At 34.7% G+C, this 13,328-nt stretch overlaps 1 protein-coding gene across 2 annotated transcripts; it reads left to right on the top strand.

Annotated features, from left to right (window-relative positions):
• Window positions 1–110: 110 nt before the first annotated feature.
• Window positions 111–3,905, top strand: LOC148936976 (uncharacterized). 2 transcript variants are annotated; one of them, XM_089075034.1, is made up of 4 exons: window positions 111–242; window positions 1,979–2,149; window positions 2,417–2,767; window positions 3,173–3,905. In XM_089075034.1, exons 2-4 carry the CDS (start codon window positions 2,039–2,041, stop codon window positions 3,413–3,415), a joined length of 705 nt encoding a protein of 234 aa, XP_088931160.1. In that variant the 5' UTR covers window positions 111–242; window positions 1,979–2,038; the 3' UTR covers window positions 3,416–3,905. The 2 variants fall into 2 exon arrangements, with proteins under 2 accessions (XP_088931160.1, XP_088931162.1); XM_089075036.1 differs by lacking the exon at window positions 111–242 and having other exon boundaries at window positions 1,911–2,149.
• Window positions 3,906–13,328: the final 9,423 nt, after the last annotated feature.

Below are 13,328 nucleotides of genomic sequence, written 5' to 3'. Positions count from 1 at the left end.
ACGACGGCAACAGGTGATTTTGGCTGCATAACGTGGACTGGCTACGAATTCGCTACCGACATGATCGTGAATCGCGAAACGGCACGATGGCTCTGGATAAAGAGGGCACACGACGGGCCGGTTACGCACGCGATCAGATCGAATTATTACCACCGGCTGGTGGTCACAATAGGCGGCAGGATCTTCGCCCTGTGGAGGGATGATTTCGGCGAGCCGCTCGTCTGGAAGAGATCCAACGTCAGGTGGGTGAAAAAACTTGCGCGAGATATCGTCTGACCGAGAGGCAAACTGAACTTCCTCTTTCGCGTCAAAGTAAACGTCGGGCGCTAAGTGATTCTCGCCTTCGTGCGCACGAAGAGAGAGCCGGAAGAGGAGATGAAAAAAGAAAGAGAGAAAAGGGAGGGAGGGAGGGAGGGGGAGCGAAGCCGCTCGCGTTAAAATAACCACGGACGGGAGAGATCGCGGGGAATTGCGCACGGAGAAATTACTCCTCGAGGAGAAATACCGCGTCAATATCGCGAGAGTTAACGAAACATGGTCATGAATATATACATAAACGCGGCCCCATACACGCGGCGCGCGCGTTCGCGTTTTCATTCGCAATAAAAATAACGAGCGAGCCCGCGCGATAAATTGTCGCAATGTACAGTATGTAAGCGACATACGACGATAACGTTTCGCATTGCCCGACACAAGCGCTCCGATGCTCGTCCGCTCGCTCGCATTTCGCGCGCCGCGCATAGTTTTCGGACGGCGAAAGCTTCGAACTTTCGGTATGATCTGCATGACAATACGGTGATAACTTACAGTTACAGCGCTCGCGTATTGTTACCGTTCCGTTAATGAAAGCTATTTTCGATGTACGGTCGTCCCGCCGCGACACAGTCATTATCGAACGTTGTCAAGCTGATACTCTCGCGATTCAAACGCTCGATCAGACAGTTCATTATGTCTCTGATTAACTCTCTCTGTATATTTTTCTCGATTTTCGAAGAGACGGCAACAAATATGTGAACTGTGCCATTTAATTATCTTGAAAATTTCAATTGTTTGTTGCACGTAGTTAACAACACGTAGTTACATAAAAGCGCGATCTTAATTAATTAATATAAAGGACAAAAAAGATCATTGGATAGTACGTGTCAACGTGTCGACCAGCATTACACACACACACACACACTTTTGTTGTCACTTGTTTTATTAAATACAGATATACGGCATGCTCGTGGGGTATTTTGCGTCCGACTTTTCTGATTTTGGGACGAATGGATGGAACCGTAGAAATTTGGGATCTTATAGTCAAAAGCCATGAACCTAGTTTCGTGCAAAGTCTGTCCGGACGGATAATTACAGGCATTTACACGCATGAGTTACCCTTGGAACCGCAGTGTATTGGATTTTGCGACTTCAACGGGTCTTTAAGAATATTTACGGCGCCGCGTGTCTTGCTGACGTATGACGTAAGCGACGTCGAATGGCTGAAAAAATTCATCGATCGACAAGTTCAAAGAGTAAGAAGGGATATAAGAAAGCGATGTTAATTTAGATTTTTAAAAACAAATACGTCTCTGTTGGATAATAAAGAAGAAACTTGCACTATGTTAAAAATAGTAAAGACAATAATGATAATTATATAATTTAAGTATTCCTTAGCAAAATCTATTTGAAAAGTTATTAACCAAATTTTCATTTATTAGCAATATATACGTAATAGCTGTCAATATATTTAATATGTCATATGAAACATTGTTTCAAATAGCCCATGAATCTCCATGTTCACTTCATAAAATTTTATGTCTCTGTAAGACGAAAGTATGTCGAATTTCGAATGGGAATCGTGTTAATAAAAAAAAGATCTTTCTCTTTACCGTTACTTCCATGGTAATTCACCATAGTAAATTTTACTGCTAATAGTAATAAAAAGAAAAATTTTATTCGTTCTAGTCGTATACGATTGTCTATTTCCGTGTATGATCAGATAAGCGAGTTTCAAGTCTGGCAGAAAGTGTGGCGCGAAACAAATCTCGCGGTTATCGAGATGACGAAAAGGCTCGAAAAAATGAAGAAAGAGCGCTTGGAAGTCAAGGAGAAGATTAAAGCCGACACGATTGAAGCAGCGGCTCGCGCGATTACACCTACAAAGCCCACGGTAAGATCAGCCTAGTATTTCACATTGATAAATAATTCAATGATTTTCTATTCATACATTCTATTCATAGCACGCTTTGGCCGGCAATTCACACCATGTGGATAACCGCGGCACCCAAATCGAGCCGTTTATAAAGTCTATAATAATAATGCCTCGTGAATTGCCGGTGCCATTTCAGTTCATTTAGGCCGATCACGGACGAGGAAGGGAAACCGAGTCTCTCTCTCTCTCTCTTTCTCCGCTAAATTAATTTTGTACCATTCACAGCGTCGGAAACCCTGGCAGTTCCTCGAGGAAGCCAAGAAACGGTGGATGTCAATGGAAGTAAAGCGCATGCAACGATTGATCCTGGAGAAAAAAGGGCTGAGAAAAGATGTCATCGAGAGGCAACGTGCACCGGTTCTTAGGTTGCGGCAAGAGGCGAGGACAAAGAAGCGCAAGATACGGGAGATTCTGAATCTGCAGGACAAGATCTTTGAGGAAACCATCGTGTTCCTCTTTCCGGAGCAATATCAGGAGCGTAGAGAAACTTTGTTACCACCTTTGCCAGTCTCTGCGGTCGACAGACGCTTAACGATCGACGAGTTCATTAAGGGGGAAATCGCTTTACGGAAAGAAGTATGTCAAGGAAATCAATTAATCTTACAACAATCCTTAGCAAATAATTGGAAGTACGCTTCATAAATGATAACACGCGCTTGAATAAAATATTATGATTTGAAGCGAAAAGACAATTACACAAATAAATAATTAAACGTATCATAGAAATATTTTAAAACATATATAAAATAATAAACTTTTTCCAAGGTCTTGTTTAAATATCTTATTTATTTCAAATAAACAACAACAATATCATAAAAGTAAAGATTTTAGTCTCTCAGATATGATTACTAAAATAAATTTTGATAATGTGTCTGTTACTAGAATTTTATTTCTTACATAAGTATTTTATGTATTAAAATATTTATTTTTATTGCAAGTATATTAAAAACATTAGATACTAATTACTCTTTCCGTGAAAAGGGCGTTTTTGCCGATGCTGAAGAAGAAATTATATACAATTTTCTGGAAGTGCAAGCCGAGGCTCTGGCTAAATTAAAGAGCACGCCTTTCGAACGCACGTTCGACTGGCGCAAAGTACTTGCGCGAGGAAAGTCGAGGAGAAGATCGATGGACATCGAACTAAAGAAGTTGAACAGACCAAAGAAGACGTGCAAAGTGGACGGTGCTGTAAACGATGCATCATGTCTTGCCTCCAATATATAAAACATCTACGAAGATACATCTCTATTTTACATTTTAACTTGTGTTTTTCTATTTTTGAGATACCAGATTTCTGACACGGATTTATCGAATATATATATATATATATATTCTTCATCGCTTCGTCGTTTGAAAACCGACATAGAAAATTAATTTAATAATCGTTAAGTGGCATTTCATTTTTATTATAGATTATGCCAACAATTCAATTTCAATTAAAATGTTTATTAAATTAAAATAGCTATAATCTATAATGTAATTTTGGAATGTTGTTTTATGAATCTACAGTTGTAAATATAATTTTCAGAAAGCTAGAAAGATATTTCTTTGTAGGAACGTTTTTGACTCTAAATTACATCTTGATTATATTTCTGATAATGCATGTCTTAATGTAATATTGTTGTTGGAAAATAAAATTACATATCCTCGCAGTGTCATATAAGTTTACTTTCTCAAAGGTTTCTTTTAATTCTTTTAATTATAATTGCACCACTCGCGATCATGATGGATATTTTGAAATAAGTAAAGAGTAAAGTCCGCAAATATAATTTCATTTTGTAAGTTTTCCGAATGTAATAAAACTATTATAAAAATAAAACGAGTTATTCTATATCAATACTAGTATTATTTGTATCAATTTATTTATCGGAACAAATAAATGCGTTATTTTATATATTTCTGTAATCTCAGGATAATAATTGAATATAACAATAAACAAGAGAAACATATGAAAGAAAATGGAGCATTGGTAAAATAGAGATGAAACATTTTCATTGTTTTAGATTGTTATATAAGGAAATTCAGCTCTATATCATTAATCTTAAGGCAATCTCGAGAGAAGAAATTTTAGATATGTCTAATTATAATAATTTTATATATTTTTCCATTTCATGTGCAATCTACTCGTATACTGTAACCATGTACGAATTAATTACAGTAATGAGATATCGCGTGGGGGAAGGAAAAAATATGTCCGTTAAGAGAGACTGACGATCTTCGTTTCGACGATAAAGTGACGTAAAGGAATGCCTGGAAGCAGAAAAGACGAAAGGATGGTCGGTAGGTAGGTCGGCAGCACTCGACGATTTTTCATAATTAAAGCGGATTAAAACTCGGCAACGGGACCGTAAATGAATTTGAAATTTCAAACTAGCTGCGCTCTCCTCTGCTTATCCGCCCCGCTTTTCCTTTGTCATTCTTTCCCGTCGTAAACGGATCTGCGAGAAAACCGAGGGCACCGGCGCAACTTGCGTAGTGAGTTTACCTGCTTTTATTTCCCCGGAGTAACACACTTCTCCGATTTAATTTACTACAACGTCCACTCTTTTGGTACGAATGATACTTTTACGATGATAACGTTCAGAGATAAAAATAGAGATAAAAAAATTATCTGTGAATATCGAAAAGTAAAATTGATTGAGCAATCGCAGAAGCTACTTTAGAAATATGTATTGTAGAGAAATTTCCATACTGCATAAAAGCTTACTTATCATTATTGTGACACAGAAAGTCGGAGCAGAAAGTTCGTATACAATGGAAAATAGGCGCGTACGGCACACGTATCGTGAAAAACGTTCTCGGATAGCAATGTCCCGATACTTTTTTCGATATTTCATCTCTTTCGCATCGGTGCAGTTTTCTAGTTTCAGTTGCATCGATACGCAAGTTTGGCAGCAGAACTGCCTATAGATTTGAAACGTTGTAGCGGTGGAACGAGTACGCAAAGGGCGAAATCGGTGTTCAACAGAGAGGAGTGTCCTGTAAAAAAATAAGTTGTAATTATTCGAAATAGCGGTGCTTTATTTTAGTCCGCGCGTCAGACGTCGCGTTATGCCTCTCTTATTTCACCGACCCTTTTACCTCTGCGTACTCTTTTCCAGCGTTGAATGGTGCGTCTGCACGTGCCTCCCTCAATGGCGATAATGACCGTATAAAAATTACGCCGCGGGTGAAAAATAGGGAACAACAAAAGGACCTTAGTCCGACGAGGAATAAAAGAATTTTGCCCCGCTCGTATCCACACGACACAGCTTCATGAATATTTATTAACATATATAAATTAAATGATCTATTGATGAAACAAGCACTTTTGCAAAATTGCTTGCCAATAGGATGAGATATAATATAATAGAAATTTATAAAATAATTATCAAGAGCTTAAGGCTCTTGCAAAATGTCATATAATTTTGAACACTGTGGATATTTGAAGATTTATAAATTTATAATATTTATAATTTTATTTATTCGCTTATTATTTTTAATGTGTGTTTAAAATTTGATAAAAGGAGGGCAGTAATACTTTAAATTTATAAAAATTTAACATATGAATCTCTCTGTCAGTTACCCTTCAGGCAAAGATGGAGGAGAGGAAAGAAACGGAACGAACGCGAATCAAGAGAATAGGTTAATAAATAGCAACGGATTATCACTGAAATGTAGAAGCTGGAATACGGCTGTAGCAACTTTCAAAAACTATCCACGAGCTTCTGCAACTGACTGTCGTCTTATTGCCTAAGTTCGGAACGTCCCAGAGGGTGGGGTCACGTTCGTTCTTGCGTACAAGTATTTCTCTATTTTTCTTCTAGACACGGGCTCTACTCCTGCTCCCCCCCTGCCTCCCCCTCCGTTCTTTTCTTCTTGTTTACCTCCTTTTTGGAATTTGCTTTGTCCCGAACGATCAAAGTTTCCTCGGACCGGTCATGAACAGTATGCGCCGTGCGGGACGATCGTTTTCACAACTTTTCTCCCGCGTCGCTTCCTTCTGCCGAGCATTCGAATCGTTTATCCAACTGAACATCATCGGCGATGCGGAACATTCGGTAGTTGAAATCTAGTTGAAATCTTACAGTCATACAATTCGCTGCGCGATTAAACAATCGGAAATACGTACATCTGACATTCCACGGTATCGAAGAGTGAGAATTGTAACGAAAGAAAAATTGAAGTGAAAAAGACGATCAAATAGTTGTAGTTGATTATCAAAGTTGTTGCATTATAACGATCAACATGCGATGATATATTGGCTAATCATATTATATAAGAAAATGCGAAATGGCATTATTTCTTTGAATGTCATGCTACTTGTCTAGTTATGCGTATTCTTATTATTTGCAATAATGCCCATATAAGGCACATAGAGTCTATGTCGATGTCTATGTCGTATATAAAGAAATCTTTTTAAAATTTAAGAATAAAATTTTAATAATGTAAATATATAATTGTAATAAAATTGTATATATAAAATATACATAACAAATATACATACAATTGTATATATAATTGTAATATAATTTTTGCAATCTTTTTGATATTTTTTGAAAACTTCTATATTCTACTTAAAAAAGAATTGATTTTAATTCCATTAAATCCATTAAATCGCAAAAACAGATGTTTAAATATCCAATTTTGTAATAAACAAAATATGATTCTTGTCCATATAAGATTCAACATGTCGATATAAAAAAGTTAATTACTCAATATACTGCAGTGATGTCAAAGAAAGATTTATTATTTTAATTAACATAAAAAAAGTTAATAAAAAATAAAAAAAATAAGGGATGTCATCTTAATTAATCTTTCGTGTACGTGCATTGCATTGCAATGCAATCCGTTCTATCACAGAGCAATATTTAGTATTTTGTATATGAAATGCGGGAATACAAAAAAAATTTTTTTAATATCTCGCGTGGTTTTAGAAATATTTGGCCGTTACATTGTTTACGCAAACGTGAATGCATAAGCCAACTCTCTTTCAAAACGATCATGCCAGAAAACATGGAAAAAAAGAGCACTTTCTTCCGTCGCGCCCGTAATATCGATGCTGACAGCACAATGGCGCGCGGCACACTTTTAATTCTCTGCCAATTAATCTCTCGGATCCGTGAATTAGTCCCGGCTCGGAACCACAGCTGTCTGTGGATTGGAGCATGCGAGAGGAGGTTTTTCAGCGATACCGTCGCGCCTCTCTTTCTCTCTCTCTCTCTCTCTCTCTCTCTCTCTCTCTCTCTCTCTCTCTCTCTCTCTCTCTCCTCTCTCTTTTTCTCTCCTCTCAATCCGCGCGAGTGATAACGAGGCTCGTAAAATTGCTACGGTGAACGATGGGCACGTCGATTATTGACGCAGCTGGGATTTGCCTGATACCAAAATCCGGTGTAAAAACCATCGACCGTTCTGTTCACTTCGTCCGGCATTTACTTCGGCGGATCAATTTTTAACGACACTCGCCACGAATCGGTAACACGAGACGTTACCCGTCACAGGGAAAAAAGTGTATCATCGATCGAGTGCATCGATTTTTTTCCAATGTTTTACGATCTCTACTGCGATAATTGAAATTTCCTACAAAAATATTGCGGAAGCAATATTTCTTTCACAAAAAAATCTCGATAGAACGTTGATGTACTCCTATTGACAAATTATTATTCTTAATTATTAGATATACACTTAAATATACACTTTAAGTTTTTTTAAGAAATATATTTAGAAAATTTGATATTATAAGTACGAAAGTATTAGCTTTTAAATTTTGACGTGTTCTCGTTTAATTATTAGGAATACTATTTCGTGTTAATTTCTTAACTAAAACAGAATGCGATTTGAGTGTTTCTATATAGCGTGGCATCGACGTAGAAACTCGGTATTAACCTCGGTGTCGTCGTCATCTCGCACGGATCATTAACATTTTACACCTATTGTAGCAGCAATTAACCCCCGAACGAGCTATATAATTAATGAAGAGGGATGAAGGAATTGCAATAGTTCACTCCTTCGCACTACGGAATCGACTACGGAAAAGATTAAGAGCTTGATCACACCACTCTAGCTGCGGATTTCCGTGATTCCCTTTAACACAATCAATCTGCACATTTATCTTACACTTGATACAGCAGATTGTTTCTGGAATAAATTATTAATTCATTCAGTGCCATCTTCAACGTCGCTGCATATGAATTATTGATGATGTGAACACTTGTATCGAAAAAATTATATATAATCAAGTCATTATATATAATCAGTCAACAGAAGACAAATAGGATTAACGACAAAATTTTAAAAAAATTGCATTTGTTTGACGCAGAAACTTAACTTTCGAAAATTAATATTTTCGAGATATTCAGCATTTCTAAACTTTGGAAATCCTATATCTACATATTGTATATCAAAATTACACGAATATTAAATAATATTTAAATAAAATGCTATTTACCAATTTGGTTGCAACAATTTTGATTGGACATTGTACTGTATAATTAAATGCTGTAACGCGTAAATGTGTTATATCATGTTATCAGTTCGTTAGAATATGATGTAACAAATAGCCGGCTTGTTCCAAGCAACCTAATTAATTCTAGACGCGAAAAAGATTATTTAGAGGGGCGACATCGAAACGTGCCTCGCGCTTAAATAAGATGAATCTCAGATTTACGAGAGTGGCGAGCGCGATATTTCAGCGATAGCGGGCTACCTCATTTTCTCATTGTCTCTATTAACTACCGGCATGGCTCGGAAATTTATAACTCAGGAGGGAAAAGAAGCCGACCGGCGACGAGGGGAAAAGGCCGTGCTCGCTCGCTCGGCGACATCTTTTTTCTTAATTCATTTGCCGGGGATTATTCATCAGCCATTACGGCGCTAACGAAACGCGAAACGGCGCAAAACCGTGAGGAGGGAAGCAAAGTGTGCCGTCGCGATTGCCTTTCTACATTTCGAATGGGAATTTTACGGCGAGCGACGCGCGACTTTGATGAAAAGGAAGGAGAAGGGGGAGGAGGACCTTTCGAATTGTTAATGCGCGAGAAGCTGCCTCGACTTCTTTCCATTAACTTTAGTAACTATGTAGCTGAAGATGTACCGCCCGAAGAAGTCTTTCTCTCTCTCTCTCTCTCTCTCTCTCTCTCTCTCTCTCTCTCTCTCTCTCTCTCTCCTTCTCCCTATCTTCTATGCTTTCATCTTCTCGACTTCGTACGTTTCCCTACCATTCTTACTCCTCCCGTCCTCGTTATCCTTAATCTCGTTTGCACGTTAACTCGTGCCAAGGACGTTAGATAGGAGGATACGATATCGCGAAAGACCATCTGCGCCGTTGCACCCGATCGGCGTTGCATTGCTAATGCAATAAAGCTCAAAGTTGGGGAGAAGAGTTCTATTCTGATCGATTATAATGGTGTAAGAAGTGTTATACGCCACGCTCTTGGAATTCGTTTTTACCGCGTGTACGTGATGCCCTGACGTGAAGTCGCAGTTGACTTTTATAAACAATGAAGAAAATGCTAAGGAACAAAAAATATTTTTCACTTTTTTATATCCATATATAAAAAGGAGATTTTAAATCAACACTCGCATGTATAGAAATTTATTGTCGTTTTCCCGTGAAATGCGAATTGATTCTCTGATTGAACTTGTTTCGTGAACGACATCATGAACATTTTGAATTTTGTGTATTGTATAATAATTTAAGAAATCAATAATAGTATTATCAATAATAGTATTAATTTCTTATAGTGTAATAGTATTATATTAATTTCTTCTTCTTTTGTTAAAAAAAAAAGAATAAATAACGCGTGCGTAGTGTACATCTGTGGTGTCTAGTAAATTAAATATATCGTAGAAAATTTTCAAAACTGGAAGTAAAATTTATATAGAAAATATACTACATAAGTGGAATATATTCCAGAATGTAATTTCTCTTAGCAACATTTCTCATTATAATCGCTTAAACCCTGAAAAATATTAAATATTTAATTTTTGAATTTTTAAAACTATTTTTCTCGGGAAGAAAGTTTACCTATTTATTTATAAGAAATCATATTTTCATATGATTTCACATATTATACTTTACATGTTATTAAACACATTGTAAAGGGAATACGCTTCTGCATCAGTTAATAAATTTCCAATATTTTGTTTTTCCATTTGTTAATTTTCAAGTTAAATCATATCAGCTCATAATTTGACCGACTCATTTGTATCATCAATATACTTGTGCTTAATTGTTCGGAAGTTCGTGTTCGATGGCATACGAAATGCCCGAACACGAACGACAGCAGTAACATTTGTAGTCTGTGGCAACGGTAGTCTCGCGGAATCCAACCGGAAGGATAGTACATCTCGCGAGGACACGCGATAGCTTTGGTACCCGCAGCTGTGGCAACAGGACAACGGTCTAACACAAGAAGGACGAGCGACGCAACGCGCATCGCGTCCGGCATCGTTGAATTTCAAATCGCATCGTCGTCTTCGTTGTAGGTAACATCGTGCCGTCCTTCCGGACACATGTACAGAGAGAGATTCGGAGAGAAGGGAAAAAGTGCTCTACGGTGAAAGAGCGCATGGAAGAGAAGAAAAATTTACATAGAACGGAAAAGAGAAATACTTTCGGGCCAACCGAAAGAGCGAGGGACCTCAAGAGTGGACCTTTACCTTTAGATCTTTTTTAGATTTTTTTCTAATATTTTCTTTTCTTTTTAGTTTATCAATGAGAATTGTAATTAACTATATGTTTATATTAAAATGCTTCGCAAGAATATAAACTTGGTTTTTCTTTTTATGGAATTATAACAAATTTAAATTTTTCCAGCGTTGCAATATTATATGTTATTGTAAAGCAGAAGAAATTGCTTTTCTCTACTTCATTCTATTTAATAAATAAATTTCAAATATTAATAGATTGACATTTTGAAATTTTAGTTTCAATAATTGTTTCTATCCACTTTTGTGTAAAACGAAGAAAGCAAGGAAAATGAAGAGTTTAAAAAAAGAACGATATAGTAAGAATTGGATGAAAAGATCATGGAAAAAAAGCAAAATTTCCATCGGCTGCATCGTTAGGAAACAATGAAGCGAAATTAGCGTGCGATCTTGCCGACTCGTCTCTCGACCCACCATTATCTCGCGACATGAATTTAAAAATAAATTTCTCCGAGCCATGTCGACACACAAGCTATGTTCATTGGCTGTACATCGGAAAAAGAATGTATCGATAAAAATAAGAATTTTATGAAGACAAAATATATCTAATGCAAGTATTTTTATAAGAGCTAGATTATGACATTATAAATTGGTTCGAAAAGATTTATTACAAATCACAAAAAAAAATCTTAATATAATAACTAGATAATAACCTGACAGTTTATCATAAACGTCTTCCATTATTAAAATTATTTTCTTTTATTAAAAGGCACATGAATAGAAAAATTTTTATAAAAAAAATAGATATAAAGAAATATATTTAAATAATATATTCCTTTATACTATATTTCTTATACTATTTTTTATATTTTTAAAATACGTGTTCTTATTACATATGCGAGTTCGAAAAAGTCTTGGATATTAACTATTCGAGACAAGACGAAACCGATAATAATGAGATTTGAAGAATTTCATATTTAAATGCTTGAAAATATAACATTTCTTGCATCTTTTATTTTTTTTAATAATTTTTATGTAACATTTGGACTAACATTAAACAAAGTTGTATAAATGTAAAATATTTAAATATAATATTAAAATAATATAAATATTTAAATATTTCAAGTTATCCCATTAATACTTCAACTTATTTTGAATGTATTTTTATATATTTAATAATATTCATACAAGCATTTTAAAATATTTAAGGAAAGGATATGAATTTATTTTATAAAATGACAAATAAGATATTGTTTGCGCATGTATTTTACATACTAAGTACTACTTTGAAGTAAGTTATATTATAACCTATTTCAAAACAACATGTAATATTCTGATATGGTAGAATTTCCTGAAAATGGACTTGCAAATGATTTCTAAAAAGGAACCAAAAGTTAAAAACAAAATATATTTTTTTATAACCATAAAAAAATTTTTTTAAATAAATAATGTAATTATGATTTTCTTTATGCAAATTCAAATCTCTATAAAGAATCGCTATCCATGTTCATTCTATTATTGTGTCATTACAAATTAATACAGTATTAATAACGAAAGAACACTTAGAAAAAAAGAAATCTTCTCTCTGAATACTTAAATAATTCTGCAATCTCGATCTTAAAAAATATTAGTAATTGACATTAAGTTAGTTCTTAAAATCACTGCTTCCAAGAATCATCAAAAAAATCCGGAATTAATTCCGTTCCTGCAAAGAGAATCCTCAACTTTTAATAGACCGAACTTTACTAGGCATCCTGGATGGATCTTACAAAAACCAATGAGAAATAACTCTCCACTAAAAATATCATTTTGACTCTCCGCACACTACGCATTTACAAACGTTTATCTGATATGAGAGAAGATCCTATTATTGAGACAATGATTACGTTTAAGAACATGGAAATAACATGATAATTTTTTCGAAATTGACATTTATGAAATTTAGTGATCGATTAATTGCTAAGTATTTAATGTAACGTGCAGATATCTTAAATATATCTAATTAGAAACGAGATAAAAACTTATTTCCTAACTTTACACGCTTCTTAATAATATCTCAAATTGTGCAATAATTTTCGCCATTATATAGTCACATTTTTTTAAATATTGGAAGTGCAGACATCAACTTCCGCAAACGGAATAATATTTGATAATTATATAACATCAAATTTTATCATTATTCAATAAATTTTTATACTTTATAGTACATTATCGTTAATTACTAATTACTAATTCTAAATGTGGAAATTTAAAATAAAAATTAATTTATCAAATTTAAGGATTCTTTTTATTAAAAATCATTACCATATTGGGCACAAAATTTGTAAAATAGTAATTTCTAAAGTAGATAATTATTAAATATAAATAATTAATTTATTAAAATGTATTAATAATAGTATTAAATGTTAATTTAAAAATTTTTGAATTATCTATATTATTATTATATATTTTCTATATCTATTCCTTGTAATGTAGATAATTACTTTCAGCATTTAATAATTACTTAATA

Source organism: Pogonomyrmex barbatus, unplaced genomic scaffold, assembly GCF_055798465.1.
Source record: "Pogonomyrmex barbatus isolate J1 unplaced genomic scaffold, ASM5579846v1 scaffold18, whole genome shotgun sequence".
Classification (NCBI taxonomy): domain Eukaryota; kingdom Metazoa; phylum Arthropoda; class Insecta; order Hymenoptera; family Formicidae; genus Pogonomyrmex; species Pogonomyrmex barbatus.
The sequence above is the reverse complement of the archived record's forward strand: the minus strand, read 5'-3'. Positions and strand labels throughout refer to the sequence as shown.